The sequence below is a fragment of the Xiphophorus hellerii genome, chromosome 1 (genome assembly GCF_003331165.1).
Source record: "Xiphophorus hellerii strain 12219 chromosome 1, Xiphophorus_hellerii-4.1, whole genome shotgun sequence".
Taxonomy (NCBI): domain Eukaryota; kingdom Metazoa; phylum Chordata; class Actinopteri; order Cyprinodontiformes; family Poeciliidae; genus Xiphophorus; species Xiphophorus hellerii.
The window spans coordinates 28,152,404-28,180,365 of NC_045672.1; the positions used below are offsets into that span (position 1 = coordinate 28,152,404).

The 27,962-nt window shown below is 37.6% G+C and overlaps 1 protein-coding gene across 1 annotated transcript; it reads left to right on the forward strand.

Annotated features, from left to right (window-relative positions):
* The first annotated feature begins 124 nt into the window (after window positions 1-124).
* Window positions 125-27,962, forward strand: c1qtnf12 (C1q and TNF related 12). Its single transcript, XM_032558276.1, has 8 exons — window positions 125-1,155; window positions 17,814-17,918; window positions 18,036-18,147; window positions 19,077-19,261; window positions 20,990-21,098; window positions 23,183-23,276; window positions 25,281-25,359; window positions 25,439-27,962. The coding sequence occupies exons 1-8, from the start codon at window positions 976-978 to the stop codon at window positions 25,535-25,537; spliced, it is 963 nt and encodes a 320-aa protein (XP_032414167.1). The 5' UTR covers window positions 125-975; the 3' UTR covers window positions 25,538-27,962.

Consider the following 27,962-nt stretch of genomic DNA (forward strand, 5'->3'; position numbering starts at 1 on the left):
AGAGCAGAATAAGCTTATATGGTTGCCAGCAGAGAGAGGCAAAGCAAAAAGAGAGAGAGAGCGAGAGAGACTAGGGCAGGGGGTGGGAGGGAGAAAGGGAGATGATAAAACGCCACAGTGAGCCCTCCTGCAGGCTCAGAGCAAAGGAGCGACTTAGACCAGACTGAAAAAAAGGGCAGAGAGTGCAGTGGAGCAGGCAGAAAGCAGCCGGGCAGACTCTGAGGCAGACTCTCTGCACATTGACTAGTTGGAGCAGTGAGCAGCACCTGAGCGGCGTCAGGCATCTGCTACCTGTTGAGTTTATTGTGGAAGCAGACAGGAGTGACTAATTCTTCAAGGAGAAGTATCAAAAGAGCAGTTCTGGACCTTAGACTAATTGATTTAAGTGCTGTCCCCGCAGCTTTTTGAAACATTTTTTTTAAGGAAACTGATTTCTTTGGATCTTGCACCACTTTGTTGCATCCTGGAACTTCGTCTCAGTGTAAAAACCAGCAGGAGGGAAAAAAAGAGAACTTAACTATCCATCTCCAGCGGCTCTCACAGCCCACCCTCTCGGCTTTGGACACCCCTCCTCTCTCTTTCTCTTTCTCTTTCTCACTTTCTTCTCCTCTTTTGCCCCCTGTGCCCTCCCTCAATCACCTCACCTCCCCCCCAACAGAGCAGAAAGCGTGAAAAATCTCACTAATGGCTTTATTTGCTGTCAGTTCTGTGCCTCTCTGTCATTCCCCTGGACCATTCTGCTTCACACATTTCATAGTTGAGTAAGCCTCCTCGACTGTCTGGCTAGACTTAGCAGTGCCCCTGCAAAGGCTGGCTTGGAGCTCATCAAGAGGGGAGGAAACACAGCAGCACCACTCAGTCTGAGAACTTTGTGGACAAGGACATTCAGAAACTTAATTCCTCACGTGTTTTTTTTTTTAGCCTTTAGCATCTTTAGCATCACCAGGCACCTTGGTGCTGATTTGAAGTGTGAAGATGAGGTGTGGATGTGGCCCTCTGGCAGTGGTGGCTGCCGTGTTTTGGACTCAGTGCATTCTTCTGGATGGGGTGGAAGCCAGGAAGGAGCGAAAGAGGCCAAAGGAGGCTGCGCCGCAACACACAGAGTCGTACAATGTGACTCTGTCCAACAGTGAGGAGGTCGGCGGAGGCATCAAGGTAGGGAGCAGAGTTTCACACTGCTAGTCTTAAATCTACACACTGTAAAACGTTTTATTTGGATGGTACACTGCAAAACACAAAATCTCAAGTATTTTTGGTCTAGTTTCTGGTGCAAATATCTTAGTGGACTTAAAATAATTCAAAACTGACATACAAGTGAATTTTCAACAAGATATGGTTTGTTTTAAGTCAATACTTTTTTAATGTGGTTAAAAAAGTCAACACTTTTTTAACCACATTATTTGACTTTTTTTCAAAAGTACAAACTTTTGAAAAACGTTTTCCCTTGTTTCACGTGCAACAAGGGAAAAATATCTGCCAATGGAATTAGTACTTTTTCATCAATATTAAGAAATGATTGACTCAAAATGAGATCATGTTTCTTGCTGAAAAGATCCTTGTAATTTAGTTTTGTTTTATTTCAAGTCTACCAAGATATTTGCACTAGAAACTAGTTCAAAACTACTTGGTATGATTTTGTGTTTTTGCAGTGTATTTGATTCACCAAGAAAGTTGCAGATATTTGTGATGTGAAACAGAAAAACCCATGTTTACAATTTTTTTCCTTTTTTTTTTACTAAGAACCTACGAAAAGTTTGGGTTGTACTTGAATTCAGTCCCTGCTCCTGAATAAAATCTCCTCGGACACCCCTGCTCTAATTCAAACGAGAGTCTAAGGTTAATCCACAGATGTGAAGGTCTGGTTAGAGGAAGTAAAGTGCGACAAAAGGCTGAAGCATCACAGGACAGGTGTGCCCCTACAGGTCAAGCTTCAGGATGTGTGACAGATGAAAAAAACGTGTGAATCCCTGAATGGATGACTACCGTAGGCATGCTAGGAATGTGGACATCCAAAGGCTGATCTGTGCATCAATTAGTACACGCTGTGGGTGTCTTCATCCAATTTTCCAGCCCAAGTAAACAAATAAAGATGCTATTACTTGCAAGATAATTTATGCATTAGAATGAGGAATTGAAAATAGCTAATGTTTTCATTAGATACAGGAACTACCTAAGGTATTTACACCAGCGCTACAAACTATGTATTTCATTGGGATTTTATTTGATGGTTGACTGTCAAATAAAATTAACAAGTTTGTACTCAAACCCTCCTTTAATCTAGTCCCTGCAAAAATAAATTCCAGTGTCACCAAATGCCTTTAAAAAGTTCTCTAAGTAGAGTCTAGCTTTGTGTAATTTAATCTCAGTTTAAATCCAGCTCTTCTGTAAAGTCTCTGAGGTTTATTAGAGAACATTAGTGAACATACAGCATCGTGAAGACCGAGTAGCACAGGTGAGAGGTCAGGGGTAAAGTTGTGGAAAATATTAACGCACTGTTATTTTTAATAGAAACTATTAAAAAATTTACATATCTTAAGGAAATCTGTTGAGTCATCCAAAGATAGAAACAGAATGACATAGCTCCAAACATACTAAGACATGGATAAGTCTGGGTGAGCTGCAAAGATGTACAACTCAGGTGGGAGAATCTGTTGACTGGACAACTGTTCCAAACATAGAGGTGATGGCAGCATCAGGGTGTGGAAAAGCTTTTCTTCAAGAACTGGGAAGCCAATCAGACTAAAAGGGAAGGTGGATGGAGCTTAATGCAGCACAAGCCCAAAGACTGAAGACTGTGAAAGTTCAGAGACTTTGGCAGAAATTCACTTTCTAGCAACAAAATAACCCAGAAAATATATCTAGAAAATAATAGAGTGATTTAGGTCAAAGCATGTTTATAAACTTAAATGTAAGTTTGCAGGCACCTTCAAATGTGATTGAGCTTGAGCTATTTTCCAAAGCAAAGTAGGCAAGAATTAAAGAAGACCTTTCTTTAATTCATTTCTGAAATTACAAGACATTTCAGAAATGTCTTGTAATTGCTGCAGAAGGCAGAATATGAATGTACTCAGTACTTTCCAGATATTTAATTGTAAAGTAAAAGAAAACAGAAAACTGTTTTGTTTTACATTTTGTTGGTCTATTGCACAAAAAATCCATTAAAATACATTGAAGTTTGTGGTTGTAACTTGAGAGAAAAAATTAACTCGGCACTCACTTCAGTGAAAAAAGAGGAGCAATGGTTGCCCACCGACTTTATATTTTTGTTTTTCTTGTTGGTGTTGCATATTTCTGATGGTTTCCAACGTTTATTTATTTTGCTTTCAGCCCACCCATTATGTTGGCATTCTCATGTAGCTCTCACTGCCCTATATACCAGTCGTCACGTCTCGTGGTGACCCCTCCTCCCGTCCTGAAACCACACAGTCAGGTCTCCTTTGTATCTTTAAGAACACTTTGTAGGTGGCTGTGGCCTGCCCCTGTTTATTTGACTTGGTTAGCCCTGTAAAAGCAGCAGCTATGAAGGATGACCTTATGTCAGACCCTGCAGCCTGTTGAAGATTGAGCCTCCGCGATGTCTCACCTCTGTGCTACGTCCTGCACGGTGTCTTTGCAAACCCCCCTATCACCATGGTGCCTCACAGGATGTGGCAAGGCTAGGAAAAGCTAGGTGGAAAGATATTAAAAAGGACATTTTATTAAAAATTCACATTTTGAATGCTTTTGTACTTCCATTTGGGTCTCTGCTACTTCTAAAAACAGCCCAAGAACTTAAAAAACCCACCCAGTTGCTTTTTGTTACTAAGTTAATATTTTTGTGTCTGGAAAAAACCTTCCAAGTATAACATCACAAATCAACAGGCACTAACCCTCAACTAGCAACCCCAGCAAAGCCCAGCCCGTCACCTAGCAACCTACTCAAGCACAGTTAGCCAGTTGTGTTTTTTTATTTTTATTTTGAAACAAGCTTGTTCTTCATTTTGTGAAGTTAGAGTACCCAAAACTGTACTCAAGTAACAGTAGAACTACTTCAACATATTTTTACTCAAAAAAAAAAAAAGTAGTCATTCAAGATTACTCAAGTAAGAACAAAAAGGTATCATCACACAGACCAAAATCTAAAATGTTGCTATTTTGGTATTGGTATTTTATAGACCAAAATAAATAAAAAAATCATATTAATAACATAATTACAAAATAACAAAATAAGACAAAGGAAACATATTTCAAACTTCTGAAACTTTACTATGAAAGTGGTGAATGCTTGGTGAAAACAATGGTGTTCTTCATTCAGTGAAGATACTTAGTGGATGGAGTATCCAGAAATTTTACTCAAGGAAGAGTAGTGATGCTTCATAGTCAAATTATTCAAACAAAATTAAAATGTACAGCATAATAAATATACACCTAAAAGTACACTTTACCAAAATGTTATTCAAGTAAATGTAACAATAAATCTTACGACCAAACTCTGGGTCGTAAGAGTTGGGAGTTGCTGTACAATATTGTATGGCAATATTGTACTGCTGTACAATAGCTGCTGGAAAAGACAAGTGTTATGTTGATGACTTAGCATTCAGAAAGCTCTTGCTGCATTCTTGTTGGTTGTGCAGGAGGCTGTACTTCTGCTTTTCAAAGATGTATCATTGTATAATTGCACATCTGTTTGCAGGCATTTTCAAGTGTGCTGGGGGGCCTTGGCCAGCAGCAGTTTACTGAGTTTGAATTGAAAAGAAGCCCTTAAACAGCTTGTTCTGAAAGGCACTCAAAATAGGCAGAACTGAGCAAACTAAAATCTCATTAGCTTGATTTTGTGTAAAAATGTCATGAACATGTTTTGCATAACTCATAGACCTATCCTAACCTGTTCAAGGAAGCACAATAGGTCACCTTTAAGAGACCTAGAGCAATGTTGTTCTCAGCACATCGATTCTGTCATGCATGGACCCAGTCTGCCTCCACTGTGTCTGGGACATCCGATAGGAGCGGCATGGTCCTGAAAACTTGGGCAGCATGCCATGTAAGCCCCTCACAAAGCCCCGTAGAAAGGGCCCTGAAAGGGAACACCTGAGTGAGGATTAGGCCCGGGTGCCTCCCCCTTTTCTTTTCATCTCATTTTCCGCAATCAGACGTTAATGACATAATCACTCTTTGGGCAAACTGACAGCACCTTGAAATAGTTCTCAGACAATTTTTCATATTTTGCTGTTAGAGAACCTCTACCAGAATGTATTTTATCAGAATTTTATGAGACAGATCAAAACAAAGAGTAAATAACTGTGTAAAGGAAAGAAAATGATTTACTTTTAATTATTTACAAGTAAAAATCAAAAGTGCAGGGTTGTCCAAAGAGTGGCCCTTGGAACAATTTTGTGGGGCCCGACTCGACTGCTGTTCAAGAATGGCCCTCCAGTGAGCACTTCTGTTAATTTTTAGCATGAAAATTTGAATGACAAATTGAATTCTTCTTCCAGTTCAATTCAGTTCAGTTCAGGTTTATTTGAATCCCAATAATCTTACATCAAGAAATAAAGGAAAGACATAAAGTCATAAAAATAACCGACAAAACATAATCAGTACAACACTTTTCTTTCTTTAAAACATTATTCTTTTAATAAACATGTTTTTTTATTTGAATTTAATAGTAAATAGAACTATAAACATCCAGTTACTTTTTACTGAAAAGCAAAATAATATGAGCACATTAATTCTTCTATTAAACTTGGTTAATCCCTACTTTTCCCCAAAAAAGTAGGGAAAATGTCTGCTTTTTATTGAGACAAAAATAATTCTACTTTGATCCATTAAAATATTGCATGTTTGATTTATTGCTGAAACCTGAGTCACAACAAAATTATTTTGCATTTCAAGTTGGAAAAACAATGTGACTACTGAGTACTTTCAATTTGGGATTCTGGCCATTGTTGCAAACAGTTTGGACTCTGCTGATCAAAAGATTGACATGAATTCTTTGCAAAATTGCTAAGGATCAGTCAAATTAAACAGACAGCATCTCTGAACTCATATTTTAGAGCCTTAGCATAGATTCTCAACTGGATGTAGGTTTAAACTTTGACTGAGCCATTTTAAGAGTTAAATATTCTTTTGTTTAAGCTATTAGCTTGTTGCTTGGCTCTACAGACATTTGCTAATAACCCATTTGATTCATGTGTGCATGTGAGCATCTTTTCCCACATTTACAGTATCCAGTATAGCAAAATCAAACTTTAAATGCAGTAACTCTCCTGTCAGAATCTCCCACCAGAGATGTGGATCTCTGCAGCTCCTCCAGAGGAAGCATGTATTTACTTCCTCCCATTCACAATTACAGATCACTTTGTACCGGTCTGTCTTTTAAAATCCTACTAAACCAATATGAAACTTGTGGTTGTAAAGTGGCTGAATGTCAGCAAGGATGCATTGTTATTTGTGAAGGAATATAAAAAGTTAAGTACCATGCAATAGTATTATTTTGGTGAAATAAATTGTTGCACACATTATTAAAATATGACAAACTTTGTTTTAATGGTAGTTTGTACGTTTATTCTCTCACGCTTCTGTTAGGTCTCGGAGAAGAAGCTCATCCAGTTGTGGCTGTCTTGGCGTGTCGTGTTCTCTGACCAGCCAAACATTTACACCCGCATTTACATTTTTTCCCCTTTGTGGCCAGTGGAAGCCGTTCTAATGATGGCATGTCTATCTGACCACTCCTGTGTGTGGGCTGCTAGCAGCGTCCAGTTGGATCCAGCATTCTTCTGGAGATTTTCCGTCTGAAACGGGTCCCAGTAGTCGTCTTTGTAACAAGAGGGATTCTTTCGTGCAGAGAATGAACATTTTAGACAAGTCTGACCTCTGTAACCCGTCGTATTCTACAATTTTAGAGCACAATGTCAAATATTTAGGCCTTATAGAGATCCCTCCTTAAGATGAGTAGAATCTGTCACTGCTTCAGAGCAGCCAGGGATCTATGAGGGCTGTAATGGAGAGACTCAAGTCAAACATCACGCCTGGCGTGTTGAGTAATAGCAAGGTTTAGCCTGAAGCAAAGGTTTTTGTTTCCTTTCTCTCATCCCTGGTGATGATTAATGCCGCAGCATGTGGGACCTTCAGAATCAGCCCACACATAGGAGACAGGGCCAAGTCCCACAGGAAGCAAGACCACTGCGCGAGCACGTGCTGCTCTTATCCTAGGCCTAACAGGAACTGTCCCCAGTCTGCATGGCATTGTGTTGGCGTGTCAGAAAACAACAAAGGTGATGCTTATTTAACGCTGAGAAAATGACCCCATGAAGTCATCTGCAAAAGAAACAAGTCGTAAACAGTCTTTTTGTCACCACATCTGGGATTTGCAAGCAAAATAAACCAAAAGGTTTTGTCTTTCCCCTGCAGACACAGTGCAGTCGTTCTGTTTGGATTGATGTCAGATTTATGGAAATCTCTTAATCTTTCCTGATTCTGCTCATGCATCAGTCACTGCACCAAGATTTATTTTTTCATGGCTTTATAGATTAATAGATGTGCACATGTATCTGAAAAAAAGACAGAGCTACATTTCAACTTTATCCTGCAAGTACATTGAATGTGCATTTGGACATTTTGTTGTTCAGAAAATGTGCATTTGAGATTAAGTCAGGTATGTGGCATTGTAAAGATGAGAGTGTAATTTATGAGTAGTGGTTCCTAATCAAAAACTAATAATTGAGGAGGAATAGAGGAATGCATAAACAAAACTAGTAGATTTTGCATATGCATGGGAAAAATGGTGAGATTTTCAAAAATATTTTTCTGTGTTCTAAGTTATTGTTAGCAACATCGTTGATATAATATTAGAAGATTGGCCAGGATTGTTTCTGTAAGCAAAAATTTGTAAATTTAAAATGTAAAAATATTTTTGCATTCTGTAAATTTCACAGTAGATTTTATGATATCCAATTGGTTATGATATTCATTAAATTTTAAGCAAGAACGGCCTGCTTTAAAGTGGTACAGAAGAAAGACACATGTTGTTTATGGATATTTTATGGCACATACAGCAAGCAGCATAATTATCACAATTAAAATCTTTATTTTCCCAGTCCTAAATTAAAAACAAATCTTGAAAATTTTGCTCTGTATTTCTTGCCAATAGATCCCTTTTAGCGTTGCTTTGGGAAATTTAACGCCCTGCAGGCCCTGTTTGCATCCATCAAGCTCTTACGACTCAGCCCATCCATCAGAGAAAGCTGCAAAAAAGTGAAAAAGGAAAATGCTTTCAAACTCAAATCAGAGCCCCTGATGAGCTTAGATGGATGTTCTGCCTACAGTCAAATCACAGAGTAAACTCTGTTTCTGGGTTGGATCGGGATCCTACTGCGTTTCAACTTCTCATTTTACCTACCACAGGGAAAATGGGCACTCACTCCGGCAATAGAGCTGTAATTTGTACAGACAACAGATGTTAGCCTGCAATCATGTTTCTTTTAATCTTATATTGGCTTTTTTAGAAGGGTAAGGCCAAAGTTTTCTCTGGTGATCAGGCAAGCATACAGTGTCTTTCAATAGTATTCAGAGCCTTAAATTTTCACATTTTGTAATGTTACAACCATAAAATTCAATGAATTTTATTTGTTAATTTTTTTAAAATTCAACTTTAGCTGTAATTGCAGATGCAGGTCTTTGGGAATCTCTCTACTTTTACAGCCAGAAACAAAAGTTACTGCTCATTTTATTGAATGGAGATCATCAGAACATCAAAATGTTGGTTTTCACGTATTTCCACAGATTGGATTTAGAGCTGCACTCTGATGAGGCCATTTAAACAGATGAATGTGGTTTCCTCTAAATGATTCAACTGTAAGTCTGGCCGTATATTTAAGAACATTGTCTGTCTTGTTGGGGGGTACATTTTCCAAAGCAACCTCAATTTTTTTGCAAGAATCCATCTCTATATCATTTCTAACCACAGCATGATGCTGCCACCGTCGTGTTCAAGGAAAGTGAAAGTGTGTGATGTTATTCTTTTATGTTTTGCATATAGACCAGATCCTTCTGGCTTGTGGCAAACTTTAAGTAAGCAGTGGATTTCCTCTTGCTGTTTATTCATAAAGACAAAATTTATGCAGCTAAAGATTAATCTTGGATCTCTGCATTTTCTGTAGGATTATTATGAACTTCTCGAGTGCTTCTCTGATTAATGCGCTCCTTCCCTTTTAGATGGTCTGCCATGTCTTGGTAGTTTGTTGTGCCATACTCTTTCCTTTTTCGGATGACGATGAACAGAGCTCTGTGAGGTGTTTAAAGCCTTAAATTTTGTTTTACATCCAAACTCAGCTTTAGACATTACCATAGTTATTCCCTTGCTCTCTCTGCTGTGTTCCTTGGTCTCCATGATGATGTTTTCTCACTAAAGATGACTCTCTGATGCCTTCACAGAAGGCAAAAACTGAGATTAGATTCCACTCATGTGTAATTTAATTAGTAATTAAGGGACTTCTGAAGGCAATTGCATATACTATGTTCTTTTTAGAGGTCTCGCATTCAAGGGGTCCAAAATTATATGCAAAGATTTTCCAGTTATAATTTTAAAGGTATCATTTTCCTTGCACTTTGCAACTATTCAGTACTTTATTAGTTGGTTTTAAACATTAAACTTGTAAACAATACATTCACTACAAAAACACAAAATCTTAGCGTATATTTTTGGTCTAGTTTTTAATGCAAATATCTTAGTACATTTGAAATAAATCAAAACTAATCCACAAGTAAATTTTTAGCAAGATATGGGAACTTGTTTTATATGTTTTTTAAGTACGGCTAGCAGTCCATAAAATCTTAATACATAGAAGTTCAAAGTGCTAAAATGGAACGTGTTCATGGATTGTCTATAGTTTTGCAAGCTACTGTTTGTACATTTATTTAATCTCTCACCAACATTCTCAATAACACAGTCGGACCACATTTTGCCCAAACTTTCTAATGTGTTCCTGAAATGTTTATGAAGCCACTGACAGAAACTTTAGTGTGTGTCAGGGTGATTATGTTCTGCAGAGGATGTTTTCACATTGTGTAACAGAATAGTGAAAACAGCACAGAGTCAACATTGCATGCCTATCCTTATTTAGCTCTCCCGCAACAAATTCACAAGGTAATCTGTCTCTTTGAAGAGTAGCGATGGGGAACACGGAGGTGGATGTATGATGGCTGGGATGCACGCAGGTTAACAGGATAAACTCATGCCGGAAAGCCTGGGAATCCCTGCCTGCCGGGGCGGCATCGGCCCCACATTGGGCCCTTCCAACTCATGCATGGATGACTGCATAGAGAGCAGTGCAGCAATGTAAAAACAAGAGATTATAAAAGACTTTCCATCATCCCGCTCAGTCTTAAACCTCCGTGTGCAACATTCTTTATCAGCAGCTAAATGTTTCATGCCGTCTCGTGTGTACATACAGGTAGGAAAACACATAACGCTGACGTGAAAACAAGATAAGTTAAGCAGGAGGAATTCAGGAGCTGCCTGTAGAGGAGTAGAATTGCAGTATCTGGTTGCGGCCCCAGAGACATGTTTTAACAGTTGTGTTTGTGTTTTTGGTGGCACGCTGCCCCAGGGAAATATTTCCCGTTTTATTGCTTCAAATAAATTCTACCTAATTTTCTCCAAACTACATGAAAAACACATTAAAAGCAGTGAACACAGAAGAGCTCTTTTCCTCCGAGTAATAAAATCTCATGGCCCAGTGTGAACAATCTATCATGATAACAACTGTTTCACCAAATAATCCAAAACCTCCAAACCACCCGGCCAGAGAGAAGTATGAAAAATAAAACAATAAAAATATGTTTTATTGTCCGCTATGATTACCAGAACAGTCACTAGTGGAAAGACAAAGCATGCTTATGTGGAAACTTCAAGGATGCAGCATTGTTGCATTGTCTCTTGATTTATTTGACTGCCAGAAACATCTATGATTAAGATTTTACAGAAAAGATCCAAAAGTTCATGAAGTACAACAGTTGTTTTTTAACATTTTGCAGAGCATGGAGAAGAAAAGGAAAAGAAAAACACAGTTTTTGCAACAAATCTGTCAACATAAATTCAACCACAGACAATATGAATAAACTGAAGTCTAAATTTTGTTTGCAGAACTTGTTGTAATCGTTGGATAAATTCATTTGTTTCCCTTTGAAAGGCCCCAAAGCACAAAACAGAAAAATCCATGTTGTTTTCTGTGTTTAGAGAGTTCCCAGTAAACAAACTTAAAGCTTGATTCCCTTCCATGTTGGGGTCACAGCTTGATAACAAAAGTCTCAAAATTATGCAGTAAGATTATAATCAACAACCCTAGAAATTAATCCTGCAGAGTTAGGCTCAGATTTCACAACTAGCACTTCAGAAAAACCTGCTTAGTACATGCACTGTTGTAGGGATTTCTTTTGTTTTTGGTTTAATATAAATTTTAATGTCTAATGATGATTAACAGCAGTGCCACTTCCAGGAACCAGTGTGGCTTCCTGGGATGATTTTTCTACTCCCATCATTTGCAAGGTAGAAACCAGAGTCAAATCAGCGTATCATTAGAGAAATCTACTTAAGAAAACAGACACTGAACATTGTGGGTGTTTTTGCAATTAGCAGAATACCAAACAAATCTCATTGGTTGAATATTCTTAAACTTTTCTTCATTGCTTGTTTACACCTAACTTTAATATGGACAGCAGGAGTAATCTGTGTTTTCTATACAATTAAAACTTTTAAACCCAGTCGGTCATCTCAGTGTTTTAATTATGTTTATTCCAATACTGGAATAAACATAACTAACCTTAGTGTAAAATTGAGAAGAGAAATTAAATGCTTTCTCACAGATTCAGACTGATAATGTTACAATATTTCATGTTTGGATTCGGATAAAAAAAAATCCCAATCTCACTCTAGAATTGTGAATCATTTATCAGTTTCAAGTTTGAACGGATGTGACACATAAATGCTTAGCTAAACCAATGCATCTCACATGCTTTAGTTATTAAAAATCAGCTTTTTTCCCCTTTTTTTTAACCAGTTAGATGTGTTTTTATTTTAGCCTCATATTTTACTACAATGAAAAAAATCATGAAATTTCTTTAAAAGTTACAGAGCTCTCCTCTTGTTTCCTCAGTCTTGCTGTAAAGCAGACAGAGGAAACCACATCCCTGCATTTTATTCAACAGCACTGATTCATTTCCTCCACAGTATAACTGTCTTTTCAATAAATTTCATATTAAAACTGATTCATTTTTGGTTATTTACAATATTAAATTGAAATTCCTAAAAGTTTATTTGTAGTTCAAAATGTTTCAAGTACTTTCAGTCACTTTTGCCTTGTCAGTCCTGATATTTATTTCCATACTGTCTGGATCACACAGTGATGGCGTTATATAGCGACTTCTTTATGTTTTTAAATGCATTTTTGAACTATTGAATTGGGATTCAGTATCAACCCATCCTCAAATCAAAATGAAATGACTTAGACTCTTACTCAGGAGCAGAAAAACCTGATCAAGACATTGCTAATTTATTTTCCTTGCCACTGAATATTTACCCCCCTGAGAGTAAATATTAACTTCCGTGTTAGCACTAAGATGGTTTCAACTGTACATATTTTTTTCTTCAACCTTTATTTAATCAGAATAAAACTCCTTAAGATCGAAGCTCTCAAAGGTGTCTTGACAACAACATAGTTAAACAATTAGTCAATGCATTTTAAGGTATAGTTGGTGTTTGAATTTTTTGCTGTAAGCATTTCTAGAGGAGATAAAATGCATTTAGATTTTCTTAGATGTGGTGTTCATATTTAATCAAATAGATAGTTTTCTGTTCAAAGGCGATCCATTCCATTAGAGAAATTGAAATAATAAAATTCAGGATTGGTTAACTAATAACTTATTATGAAAAGACACTTTTTATACCGATTTTAAAATATTGTATATTTCCCGTTCACTTTTGTCAAGCTTCGTCTTCACCGTTTGCTAAATGCCTGCTGGATTTAACATTTTATCAAAAAAGATGAAAAGTGCCATCAAGGATCTTTCACCAGGGTTCCTTCTATAAAAGAGGATTACGGCAGAATTGTTGAACTCAGGCTTTTTGTGAGGTAAAAGTAAGATTACTGTCCCACCAGAGAACACAGTGCTCCCCATTCTTTAGCAACCCCCTCAACAAGGATAACAACTGTCTGGAGGACTTGACATTTCTCACCTTTACGCATGATAACGGACACATTCTCATGCACCGTGCTGGGAGGGCGTGCGCTTGAAACTGCTGATAGATGAGACAAGTTTAAGGCCCTCACACATCAACGGTGATCAAAGACAGAGCACCTCTGTTCTTCATCAACTCTGAGCTCTCATACCTGCGTTCGCTCCCTCACTTGTTAACGGCTTGCTCGAGCAGATGCAAAGAAATGTCGGGGAATCCGTGGTTCACTTCACACCCTAGTCAAAAGCAGCCAATGAGAAATGGAAAGCATCTGACAGCAAGCAGTAGAAAGTTTTTTTTTTTCTCCTTTTTTTTGGATCTGCATGTGCACACTCTTTGAAGTTCTTACTCCCACCTGCATACAATAAATCAGACTTTTTTTTTTTGGCATGCTGTATGTGTGATCCCAGCCATCACTACAGCTTATTGTTTCTTTGATAGTATGTAGAAACGAGACCAAAAAAAACAAAAACAAAAACGAGACAGGAACATGGTGTGTTTAATGGAAAAAACTGAGCATTCCTTCATTTGATGATTCAATTATTTATGCAGTGATTTGCTGTTATTCCATAGCTCAAAAATGAAGGTAATAATTACCTTAGTTATAGCCTTTCTTCTCTGAGCACAGAAAATCCCTGAGGGGAATAGTTTAATGGTTTAATTATAATGTTGTGTTTCATACATTTGAAGAGAATGACTGATATCTTGGCAAGGATTCTCCTTTTTTCTAATGTAGCACGTGTGGGGCAACTCTCAAAGTGTTGAAACTCAAAAGGAACAGAGTGCGATTTCACGGTGCTTCAATAAATAAAATGAGTAGATAAAGCTTTCTGGATGTCAAAAAGGCTATTTTTTTATTGAGAGTTAAAGAACTCTGTGGTAAATTATTATATGAATTGTTAATATAAGCTTTTTCAAGGCTCATTTCAGAGCCTTGAGATTGGCAGAAAAATGTTCACATATAATTTAGTCTGGGAGCTCTCGGTTTATTTTTAGTGTCTAGGGGCCGTTGCAAACACATGGTGACTGACTTGTCTGCTGACACAATTGGAAAAAGCAACAATCAGTCTAAGCATGCCATATTTTATTATAGGAGCAGAAGAAAATATCTAACAGGATTTGTTTCTTAAAGTGAACCTCATAGTGTTTTGCTGATTGAACCAATAGCCTTGAAATAGTTTTTATTGCAATATTATAGTAACATGGTAGTAAAATTCTAGAAACATTAAGAAATTATTGCATAGACTTCTGCTTTACTCTTTAATACACTTCAAAACAGGAATCATGTAATTTAACTGAGGCATATTGATCTTTTTAGCCAAGGAATGGTTCCAAAAAAGAACCGACTTATATTTGCTCATTTCTAAAATTGTAAGATTAAACTTTTCAACTAACATACTGCAAAACACCATATGGCAAATGTTGGGTAAGGTGAAGGATCTGTGATACTGTCGACCTGTTTCCCCTCCAAATGCCTTGGGAACCTTGTCAGAGTGTATGGCATCGTGAAAGAAATTTGATAAGTCGAGGCATATGAAAAGTCTTGCCTTTCCCTGGATCTATAACTTTGTAGCTCTATTAGCTTCATGACACCTCAGGTTCCATTAAGGAAACAGTTGAATTTGTTCGTTACACATGACAGAAAAAACATGCAAAGGGCTCAGAATGGTAAAAGAAATGTGAAAGCCACAACACAATCATAAATACCTCAACAGAAGTTATACTAAAACCCCAGTTTTAGCTTAACGCTAGAATGGAAGCTATGCTTAAAGACATCTTTGCTACAACTGAACGTTAGCTTATCGAAATTTATGCTAAAATGAAAGCTATGCTAAAATGGGAAGTTAGCTTAATGAAATTTGTGCTAAAACAGAAGTTGGCTTAGCTTTCATTGTGGGTTTTGGTGGATGCCACTTGGCACCTGACTAAGCAGGCACAACACATAGTTTTCAACCCAGCCGTCCTGAACCTGGGCCGTTTGTTGTGTGCTCTGTCTTAGCCTTCTCTTGTTGCCCTTCTTGCTACCAACCTACCATTGAATAGTAACAAGTGTCATAAAAAAACCTTTCAAAGATATAAAGAAAATTCTTAATTAATATGAAAATTGTATTTCTTAACATCTGATTTTTACAAACACTGAAAAACTAATTCAATGCTTGATTTTTCTAAACTTTAAAATTCATAGAGGCTTTCTGTCCAACTGTACCCCAATATTCAATTTTCTTGACACTTGATCACTTTTAGTTTTGATCTGTTTCCAAACCTGAAAATAACATCAAATAGCATATACAACAATTTGCCGGCAGCCGGCGCAGAATCTGTTTATTTTGTCTGCTGTCAGTGAGAGACAGGGAGCAAGTGCTGCAAATCCCAAAACATAAAAAAGGGAAGATTTTTCCTGCAGCATATTACAAAGACAAACAAGGAGTTACTTTGTTGCGGTGCAACAAGAGGCATGTCTTCAGCAGAGCAGAAGGGAGCATGTTGGTTTAGTAGATAAGTGATCCGTGTTCTGCTGCCAAACCTAAACAAATTCCATTTCAGACAGCTCACCTCCATGCCTCATCTGTATCTCCTCTTCTATCTCAACTGAAGGCTCCTGGATGTTCAGGGGAAAGTTGGGGTAACATTTGTGCTCCATTTAATTGGAATTCATTCAGCCTCTCATTTTACCCAAATGAAAACAAACCAGTTGCACCACTGGACATAAAAAATGTTGCTTCCAGAGGCCTTCGTGCTTCCTTATCTCTCCAACAGATCATAGTCTGTTTGCCGCTGTAATTCATAATAAATGAGGTATTCAAGAGTAATAAAAAACTGTTATCTTATCCATATATATCCACGTTCTGCATATATTTGCCATCTTTCTTGTTAGAGCGCAGTTATTTTCATAAGGCTTGAAATCAAGACTAAAAAAAGAAAACCACTGTTCTGACTCAGAGGAAGGAAAAAAACATTGAGAAATGTTTTTTCCTTATCATAAACTACAGTAACTGAAGTCTGTTGTGTACAGCATTGAGATCACATAGAGCAGCAGGGTGCTTATTGAAATTTTAATGTGGAAAAACTCCACAAACTTTACAATGTACAGTATTTTTACATTAATCCTCCTTGGCTATTTTGCGCATAAAGTCATTTTCCTTGACCTTTTCCAGGAGTTTTATGTGATAGAGAAAATGCCAAGTAGTGTTTAATTGTGAAGTGGAAGGAAAATGAAACGTTGTTTTGAACAATTTTTTAACAAATTGAAATCTGAAAAGGATTCCGTGCATTTTGATTTAGCATAACCTCTTCCCTGCAATTATCTATAGACATCTTCAGACTGACATATCTGTACATTTCTGTTTGTAAAACAGGTTAGATGGAGATCGGAGTGCAGTTTCCAAGTCTTGTAACAGATCTTATGCTGACATACTGTAGATCTAGACTGACTGAACAACTGAATGTGATTTCTTCCAAATAATTTTTTCTGCTTGTATGTTTAGTGTTACTGTCCTGCTTGAAGGTGAATAACCATCTCTAATTTGTTCATCTTAAATTACGTGAACTCTGAAGGATATTATTTGTGGGTATCGGAGAAAAGATGCCTGAAAACAAATGTCCAATAGACTATTCAAATTGCTATTTGCAATAAATTGAGAAGCTATTTTCATTTTACGTCACCGCTCTGCACAACTTTGTTTTTCATTTCTGGTAAAATACATTAAAGTTTGGGGTTACAGTGTGACAGAACATAAAAACGTTTGAGATGCAATCATATTTTCATGATTGGCAAAATAAAACGGGGCTCCTGTGTGAATTAATTAAGAAGAAAAAAAGCACATGAGGAGGACAGTGACTAATGCCAGTGTGAAAAGCCTTGATGCTGATGAGTTATGAGAGGAGGAGGTTTCCTTGTTTGACCATTCCCTGCTGTCTGGCACCATTTAATTGTGTCTTAGCATGAGCTTTTCCAAAAGTGGTTTTAAAAGAAACAATAATGACTTTGTACTAATCTTTATGGCTCTTCTGCATTACATCCCACTGGGCAGAATTACTTTACTGTAAAATGAATGATTAGTTTGTTGACAACATTTTTATATATTATTTTCTTTTAAAAACCAAACAACTTATTAGGCTTTAAAGAAAAAAAAGTTTAAAATACATTTGCATCACTGAGAAACATAAGGCAGAAGTTGCAGATGTTTTTCTTGATCGTGTTTTTGGAGCCTTATTATTTCCGTATTGAAGCACTATAGTTGCTTACTAGATAGTACTACTGCCTCATAAGAAGGCTCTGAATCAAATCCCAGTTCACATGGTTAACAAAATACCTAAGCCACAACATAACAACATAAAGCTACAGCAAAAATTAAGCTAACATTAGCTTTTGCATAGGTTTTGTGTTAGCATAACTCCGGTTTTAGCAATGGTGGGAAAATTGATGTTCAAAGAAGAGGGCCAGTCCTGAAACACTTTAATCATACTCTGTTGAGTGAACTTCGTCTCTTACTCATTAACAGGTTGTGAAAATCTCTCACAAAGATGTAAACAGAAGGAAGCATTTGTAGAAAATGGATGGATAAATCTAGCTAATCACTGACAGTCTTCTTCTTTGCTGCAGACTTCTGATCACCAACGGGTGGATCCACTAGGGTCATGGATGGATTTTGTCAAGCGACCAGTTGGAAACCTCCCCAGAAAGTGTCGCAAACGCAGACCAGCTCTGGTAAACCTAAGCTGTCTTTTCAGTCTCTCAAAAGAAATTTTACTGTCACTGATTATCTATACAAAACAATAACTGCATCATTCATTTCAAAGCATGACTGTTTTTCTCTTCCAATAGCCTGGACCACCAGGTCCTCCAGGTCCCCCGGGCCCTCAAGGACCTCCTGGCTTTCCAGGGGCTGAAGTGACCCAGGAAGTTCTTTTGCAGGAGTTCAAAGACATGATTAAAGGTAAGCACATTACTACACAGAAAACCCTGCATTCATAGGATTTAAGAGGAAAGGTAGCTGTCAGGTGCTGATCATCTTTATAAACTAGGATTTTTGTCAGTTTGCTAGCTTGTAGTACAAAATGTTAAAAGTACATATGATGGCCCAACAGAAACAATTATTGCTACACATCAATCTATGAAAAGTTATAAGTCTATTTTCAAACAATTGGTTCCTTCCCACGTCAGTCAGACATTTCCTCTGGAGGAATCCCAAGGCATTTCCAGGCCAGCCAAAAAGCATAGCCTCTCTAAGGCAGAGCCCACTGTATGGAGAAAACTCATTTTGGGCACTTTTATCTTCAATATCATTCTTTTATTATCTACCTAAAACTCGTGACCACAGGTAAGGGTAGGAAAGCTGATCGACCAGTAAATCAACTGATTTGCATAGCATCCACATCAAAACAGATGCAGCACCAATCCACCCATTGATCACCTGCTCCATTTATGAACTGCTCCATTTATGAACAAGATACTTAAGCTTCTCCAATCCAGAGAAGCCACTCTACCATTTTTTTTTGGCTCAAGACCATGGTCTCAGATTTGGAGGCACTGATCCTGATGAAGTCAGTAGGACAATATTATTTGCATAAACCGAAATGGATCCCATCAACACGCTGGCTGCACCTAGAAACTCAGTCCTTAAAGGTGATGCACATAATCAGTGACAACTTCAAGTTATTGCTGCTAAAAGTGGTTCTATGTGGATTGTGACTTAACAATTGAGAGTTTTTTGAAACTACTCATTGTCCAGACACCAAAAAACATGAACTTTTTGCCAAAAACCAACTGGGGGGGCTTTTAAAGAGCAGAACATCATGACAGAAAAGTTCAAGTTTTGCTGTGAGGTGACTTTGCAATGTAACAACCAGGCTGTATTCCTCTCAGAGGCTACAGAAAGGAGGGCAGCGGCACTTGACAGGCAAACAAGCCCCAGCCAGCAACCTACAGCCCTCCTGACACTGGAGGGAATGGCCTCCCACCGCCGAATACAAGAAGCTTTCCACTGCAAGCTCAAGGGACCGGTGGTGGTGGACAAGAAGACGCTGGTGGAGCTCCAGAACTTTCAGACAGTGAGTTTGTTTAAAACCAAGTAAATGTTTATGAATCAGTGGAGCTTTGCTCCCCTACTTGAAAAAGTAGAGTTGTGTCTAATCTTCCTCTGAACTGTTATTTGCTTTGTTTTTTTTGTCTTAGCTGTGAAAGAGTGAGTGTTTGGTAATTGTTGCTTACTTTGGATGTGGGAGAATTTTGAAAGGATCAGCCCTCACCTCCCCCCTCCCTGGTAAATGGCATTGGCAACACATGTTGTGCCATTCTGAGACTCAGACTGCCTTTTTGGTAAAAAATATCCCCTTTTTCAATCCTACACATCACTCCCTGGGCAGCACACAAAGGAGACTCTGTCTCAGACTTGGAATAATGTGTGGAGAGGACAGAAATAGAGACGGTTAGAAGAAGCATGCAGAAGAACTATGGGCTGTTAGGACGGGCTGACATACTGTGGCTTGAGGAGGGATGATTACATGCCAGTCTGTTTAATATAATAATAAGGCAACATGTTATAACAGCATTAGACAGTTATAGTTCAGGATTTTGCAGAGTCAAAAGAAGAAAGTTTAAAGAAAGCATTTGATCAAATTGTGCAGGGTCAGAATTAATCTTCTTTGGTAAAATATATAGTGAAAAGAGATTTTTCGCAAACTCCAGCTATCCTTCTGCAACTTTTAATAGCAGTTAACATAAGCAGAGTAGCAAATCTTTGCATGCCAGACTACTTATGATAGCAAATCCATTGACTTAAGTCTGAGATTTCTAAGTCTGCCAACTCTTTCAAGTCCAGGATGATTAAATGGATGAAACTAAGCGACTTCTTTGTGATCTCTTCAGCTCACCTGTTATCTGCTGAAGTCAGTTCCAGGTCATGTTCTCACTTTGACGAAGAGTCACCAAAGTGGGCATAAAATTGTTGACCTCCTGTGAGAGGGAGCTCCTAAAACTTGAAACAATTAGGCCAAAATTGCAAAAGTATGAAATGGTCAAAAAACAAAATGCCAATCCCACTCAGGCTTTACTTGCTTGCTCTAATTCAAATGAGGGTGTTAACGGCAAAAAAGCAAGAAAAAGGTGGCTTCATTAGCAGCCACAGAGAAATACTGTAGCATTTAAATGTTGTGATGCATGGAGGAGCACAGATAGAAATTAGGTGGTGCTAGAGCACCTGCACTTCTTCCTCTGGACAAAAACTGCCCTTCTGAAATCGTTGTTTTTTTTGTTTGTTTTTTACAGTGCAGTGTGGACTGTAAAATATCTCACACTACTAAGGCATCCAGCACTTCCAAGTGCCGCACAAGGTGCCATTTTTTAACATTTGAGAACCTGCAACCCAAAATGTCTGTGCACACCTCTGTTGTGAAAACTCTATGCCTTTCCAGGTTCCTGCAAAGCTTGGTGGCAGGAAAATGATTATTCAGCAATTGGATGAAGGTGTCAAGATCATGTCGTATCATGAATTCCAATGTCAGTCCAACTCATTAAACTCTCCTTACTTTTCAAATATTTTTGAGACAATATTTTAAATTGCTATGTGTAGGCAGTGTAACTGATTTACATTCCTCATCCCTGTTGCCAAAGTAATCTTCATAGACTCAGCTTTGACACATTTAAACAAGCAGTTTGTATTTTCTTTCCGAATTTATAAAGAAAGAATAGTCACCAGTGGGGCAGTTGTCCTACAGGGACCAGCATGTCACTATAATAAATCATCCAGATATCAGTTGAGTTGTTTTCTTTGCTTTCAGCCGCCTGCTAAGGGAGCTTTCCTCAGGGGAAAAGGAATGGACCAGTCAACAGGGAGGTTCACAGCCCAAATCACTGGGATATACCAGTTTTCTGCTAATGTCCACATCGGTAAGTCACAGTAACTTTCCTTAATGTAATTTATTACACAGTAAAGCCTTAAAGCCCCCTATACACCCATATACGTGTTCAGACTCTTGCAAGCAAATTATAAGGAGACAGCGGTTGTTTACATTGACCTCACCCTGGCACTTATGTGGATTCTGTTGAAAATGTTAAAACATCATCATCCTTATCCACACATGCTTAGAACAACCAAGCAATGGCTTTGATTTAGATTATGTTTACCTGTTCACATACAGAGGTAAAAAAGAGAGAAAATATACTTGTTTTACTTTTTATTTCTGATATGAATCTGTTACAAACTGTTGTAAAAAGCAGATTAGGTGACATGAGAACTATAACTCCAGTGGCATCTCCACTTTTTTGGATCCCAAGTGAAGATGTTTTAAAAGCTTTAAGATTTATTTCAGCACCATAAATGTTACAAAGTAAGGATTTATGAATCTTGAGGGTAAAACATTTTGTTTGGGAGGCATGCCAGGTAAAGGCTTCCATCGCAAAAGAAAAAAAATTGGAACAGGGTTATGGAAAAGGACGAATATGTGAAAAAGTATCTCTTTCTCACTGTTCTCCACACATGGATGACATTTGTGATAGGGCCTGAGAACCTATTTAAAGTGTAAGAGGACCTCTGTGAAAATGCCAGGACATTTAAAATGCAAATCCGGTGTAGTATTTGTGATGCTGTGGGCCTGTTTGTCTACCACCACCCCTGGGAACCTTGCTGGAATCTTAAGCATCACAATATGAAGGTTTGGAAATACTGAGACATTTTAACTAAAGATCTGGGGACTCATTTATGAAGCCTGAAACTTGCATACGTCACTTTCCATGCAAAGTTTGGGATCTATAAAACACACAGTTGATGGGAAAATGTGCGGTCCCTAACGCAAACTCTGACTCATGCGTACTACACATGCTTGTTTTGGAGACAGTGGCAAAATGTCGACACAAATAAAAAATAACTCAAATACCGTTTTGACAAATGGATGCACTGGGATGTGGAATTCAAAGGTGTGGTTATCCTCAATGTTGGTGCACCTTTTCCAACCACACTTTTTCCTTCCATTCAACTTTCCATGAATATGCTTGGATATAGTAATCTGTGAACAACCAGCTTCTTTAGAACTGATTTTTTATGACCTACCCTGTGGAGGGTGAAAGTCTGAACATCTGTTCAGTCAGCAGTTTTACCCATGACTGTGTAGCCTGCAAACCCAGATTGAAAAATCATATAGACCGTGCAGGGGTGCCCAAAGTTGGTCCTCGAGGGCCGGCATCCTGCATGTTTTGGTTCTCTCCCTGGTTTAAGACACCTGGATCAAATGATGGCTCATTAGAAGACCTAAGAAGAACATTGACATGCTGAAAAGGTTGTTGGTACTACCAGGGAGAGAACTAAAACGTGCAGGATTCCGGCCCTCGAGGACCGACTTTGGGGACCCTTTATATAGAGACTCAGAAAACCTTCACTGGTGTTTTCACTTAGTTAGCTGATTAAGGTGTGGCATCATGAGTTTCCAATATGTAGGCCTATTTATATTTTTCACAATAATCAAATTTTCTGAGTCATAAATCCATACATAAATCATCACAATTACAAGAAATTAAGACTCAAAATATTTCACTTTATAATGGATTTCTGCAACATATGAGTTTCACTTTATGAAATTAAACTTTTTCTTGGTATTCTAATTTTTTTTCAGATGTATCTGTATTCCATACAAAAGGAATTTGCACAACATTTTAGCAGTTGAGTGCTGTTGAAAGTAACACTTGTGGTTTTGTTAAAAACATTTAATTTCCTTACATGGAACTCTTTTTGCACTGTGAATACAAGTTAAGCTATAATTTTCTAAATTTCTATGCGGTTTGCTAATATTTGTCATTTATGATACAGCATTTATAGTTTTTATTTCTAATATTTCTGTAATTTATTTAAAATACAAGGATTTTACACATCTGGATCAGGTGTGCCAGTATATACAGAGGAGATGTTGGGAGTTTTAAAAGAAAATCTGTGTAAATAAGCTTCTATGATTGTATGATGGTAACTGTTTGCCTATTTGCAGATCACAATGAGATGAAGAGGAGCAAAAGTCAGCTTAAAGCCAGAGACAATGTCCGTGTGTTGATCTGCATCGAATCACTCTGCCACAGATACACGTAGGTGTCCTGGAAAGCATTTAATCTTATAAAGACTAATTTGATTAATCTGTGAATCTAAATCAAATTTGCAATGCCAGTGTAATTGTATTTTATTTCCATTTAGTATTTGATGGTAAGTAAAACCCAAAAGTTCATAATTTAATTTAACGAAACTTGCAAAACAATTGCACTTTGCATGCTTAACATTCTTGCTCAGACAGTTTGTTTACCTTTGCCTTAAAATGGTGAAATTTAAACAGAGTTTAATGCTGCCTCAACTTTCACTGGAATTTATGAGCTGTTAAAGGTGTGGTCTGTTACACTTTGCATGGGACCAGTGTGGCATTTCCTGCATAAAAGCAGCGCATGTCTTTAAGGGAAATGTCCCCTCATTTAGAAAAGTCGTCCCTGTCGCCAAACTAATCTTTATAGACTCACCTTTGACACTTTTAGGGAGCCTGTTACATACAACAGCTCTCATAGTGAAATGCCCTTATTTGGGATTTGGGAGTCAGAGAATGAAGAACAAAATACTGTTGGCTGGCGTGGACAAAAAAGCAGAGCAAGTCTTTGTTCTTTCACGTATTTCAAAATGTCTGTTTACACAAAGTCAGAGAAAAAGGTTGAAATGAATTACTCCCCAATGTCTCCCCAGAGCTCTACATCCACTCTTCTAGTGTGGTACAATAAGAGAAAAATATAAATAATACTATTATGATGGGTTGCTTAACCCAAAAGAGTACTTAACTTTTGCTTTTTGAGCCAAACTCCCAGTCTGTCTCCGGCTCCCACACATGAAAATGAGGAGAATGTGAAATGAGGTTCACTGGGATGGCAGTTGGAGCAAAGACTAATAAGATTGATTCGCAATAAAAATTTCACATTTTCCACTTAACACAAGCCAGTTCCTTCACTATGCAGTCAAAGACGGAGAATTACTTTCAACTATCTATGCAGGACAAAGCAAAGTAAGAAACTGGTTTATTTGATTTCTTGCTTCGAAGCTTATATACTTTAGCAGCTAGGTAACTTGCATTTCATTTTTTACATGCTGTAGATCTTTTTGGAAGAAGCCAGGAGAAGATTAACAAATCAACTTTTGTTATGTTATATTCTGCGGATAATACAAACAGACTGAAAGGCCACAGAAAGTGGATATTTTTGGAAGTTCATCCAATGGGAAGATATTTCAGCAGATTTATTTATAGTGATGATCAACAGACAGGAGAAACCAGACACAAAGTTATTCCCTGTTTGGGAATCTCTGTCAGAGAATGACATAGATTCCCAGATCTCTGAATTTCACCATAACCATGTCCATTTAAGCCTGCAAAGTATAGATGACCTTTTGCCTAGAGAAGATAAAGATTCATACAACAACTAAGTACACCAATTCACTTCTCTCACTGCCCTGCGTCAAAAAATCCAAACCAATTGAAAAACCTGTTCACCCCCTCTCCTGTTGTGGTGGTGCAACAAGAACCACTGCAGGAAATGACACAAAAACCTCTAAAAAAGACGCTGAGCAAACTTCCTTCTTCACAAAATGCAAACAAAGGGGAGTAGCATCAGATTTTGGTGGTTGTAGAATTTCTCTTTTGTCTTTGGCAAAAGACTATGAACCATTTCTTGTAGTACATGATATATTTGGGCTTACTTACAGAGTACATCTGAGGTACTTAGGGGTACCTTCTGGATTGAGTTCTTGGTAAATGGTAACTTAATTAAAGTTTGATTACAAGGTACAGAGCTTGGGACTTTTGGGGTTAAACTGTATTGATCGGGTACTCTGAAGGTACCACTGGTTAATTACAGGGGCACTTATAAGGCACTTAATGTTAGGTCATGTTTCAAATAACATTTTCCAGTATATGACCACATTTTAAACATACAATAGATAGAGTGATTTGTTCAACTTTAGCACCTTTTGAATTTACACTAATAATATAAATAAAAAATGTCCCTTCAGCATTAAAACTGTGATTTATTTAAATTGTTTTCTTCTTGCTATTTTCGTTACAGTTCACTTGAAATGATTGTTGGATTAGAAAGCAACAGCAAGATATTCACTGTGAGTGTTCAGGGTCTGCTGGAGCTACAGGTGAGCGAAAAGCCAAACAAGCACATAATAAACCAGCTCAGTCTTTCATTAATGCCAGTTTTTATGCGTTTCTTTGCAGGTTGGCCAATACACTTCCATATATGTGGATAACGCAGCTGGTGCTTCCATTACAATACAAAGCGGTTCGGATTTCATGGGCATACTGCTTGGTGAATAGCCTCACACTGGAAAAGGGCATCCCCAAGCCATCCACTGGTGTCTTATGGTTCTTTGTATCTTTGAATGAACTGCCTCTTAAAACCATGACACAAGACAAAAACCACAAGGGACTTTTGAAGGAAAGATGAATGGCTAATATTGACTTTACTGCCCATCAGATGGTGAAAGGACACTGTGAAGAACTTCAAAGCTGAGTTTGTTTTTCACAATGCACTGCCACTTCCATGGGGAACCTGGATGCATGCTGCCTCACGTATGAAATAACCTGAACATGAAATGGAGATTACGTTTGCATCAATATATTCTTAAGGCTTTTTAAGACCTTTGCAGTAAACCAAACATTATTCTTGTTCACTGTTGTTGGTGGAAAAGCTAAAGAACATGAAATATCACAGTCATCTGTTTAATATATATTAAAATGTAATTGTTTTGTCTACAGTATTTGTCATTTACACACTTGTGAGATGGTATTTTTTTGGATTTAAATTCACAATTTTATATAAATTTATGTATATTATATAGTGCATAGACTCTGTGAGTACACTGGATGATTAATGCTGGATAGGCCTCATAATTTGGCATCATACAGACATGAAAAAAACTAAGTACACCGATATAATTCAATAGCTTGCAGAACCCCATATTTCTTGTAATTGAAAAGCTAGTAGCAGCAATAATTCAGTTTTTTTTTCATGTATTGCCACTTTGTCCACTCTGCTTTATAACATTTCTTCAGTCTGTTGAGTTTTGTGGCCAATCATTTATTTCTGAAGGCCATGCAGTTTTGATGCCTAGATCACTTTCTTTTTCAGGTCTTCTGTAGTTGTGTTTGAGAGCGTGTTAATGTGTCAGAGAGATAGTTTTACATTTGGCTGCAAAATATTTTGGCATTGAGAAGAGTTCATGGTCAGAGGCTCCTAGTTCATGCAGAAAAAGCCCAAAACATCACACTCCCACTACCATGCTTAACAGTTTGAGTAGCCCAGACATTGGCCATTGCAACACATAGTAGCTAAAAAGTTTTCTTAGCAATTCATCAGTCTTTTCCACTTAGCTTAACATAGCCTTGTAGAAATAAATCCCAATATTTATTTCTTTAACAAGTTTTTCCCATGACAGTGGCTTTTTATACATTTTTTGCAATCACAGAAAATACTCAGAAACTACTGAAAGGATTATGAGGTTAGCCACCAGGCAACATTTTCTAAAAATTATTAGTTAGTACGTATACATATATTATGGCATTGTGCATAATATACCTCAGAAGACATGCTATTTAGTGAATAATGACTCATGCTAACATAATAAACGTTTACAGTGCTATTGTGTTAGCAAAATTGTGCTTTGCATTTTCATCTGGAAGTTAAAATTTCTGCGTTCCATGTCAGACTAATCAATAGGGTTATTGGTTTCATACTAATTATGAAAATCCATTCTGTGCATACAAAATAAATTATGGTTCCAACTGTACATCACCAAACTTCCTGTCCTCCACTCCAGCTGGACACACAGAACAGCAATAACTAGACACTGCTACTGAAATGGTGTCACGTTTTTTTATGGAACAGGTCTATGGGCTGCTGTGAACAGTTTGAATAAGACACAATTAAATGAGGTGAGGCGATTTACCAGTAATAATCCAAAATAGAGATGTTCAAACAAAGGAATTATCAAAAATAATTTGGTGGGTAATAATACTTTCTCCAATAGCTTATTGCTATGGTTACGAGCACTGGTATTCCTACGAAAAAGGCCATGGAGAAGTTTACGCGTGTGCTTATCAAATTCAGCTGACTTTCAGCTCGCAATGGCAAGTGTGGAAGACCAGCTATTTCAACAAAAGAGAAGGAGACGGTGGTGGTGTTTTTATGTGGGATTTTGGGGTAATTTGCTTTCATTCCAAAGATTAAAAAATAACTTTGCTGTTGTTTCCAGCCTTTTTTCTGCCTTGGTCTCCATTCTAACTTGCATTGTAAATGTCCATTGTCCAGTTTTTAGAATGAGAAGCCTTGGATGGTTTTTGTCCTTGCCATGTTCTGTAGATGTATTATTATGGCAATGTCCCCATAATTTTTGATTAAATGCCAATAACTTGAAGCAAAACTGAAATTTTGAAGACCAATCAGTAAAAGTTTCAACTAAAATCTTTTGATATCAAAATGCAGTGTTTGTTGATCCTTGTTTTATGTTGCGTTTTATGTTTCTGTGCAACAACAAATGTGTTCTGCTAATTATTTCCAACAAAAAAGCAGCAAAAACTTGCCAAAAATGTTATCGACATCAATTGCTGATGATAATATTCATTAAACCATCATTTTATATTCAACCTTTAAATTCTCTTGAATCTCAGTTGTTTCCTTTGCTCACATATACTGTGTCTTAATACACCCAAATTGCCAATAAAGCTGCTCTCATTCATCTAC

What these genes read in the sequence shown, in the direction of transcription:
- c1qtnf12 (XM_032558276.1), top strand. Translation starts at nt 976, where the DNA reads ATGAGGTGTGGATGTGGCCCTCTGGCAGTGGTGGCTGCCGTGTTTTGG. An exon ending in GCAAACGCAGACCAGCTCTG is followed by an intron (nt 17,919 to 18,035) that starts GTAAACCTAAGC and finishes CTCTTCCAATAG; the next exon opens with CCTGGACCACCAGGTCCTCC. An exon ending in AGGGTCTGCTGGAGCTACAG is followed by an intron (nt 25,360 to 25,438) that starts GTGAGCGAAAAG and finishes GTTTCTTTGCAG; the next exon opens with GTTGGCCAATACACTTCCAT.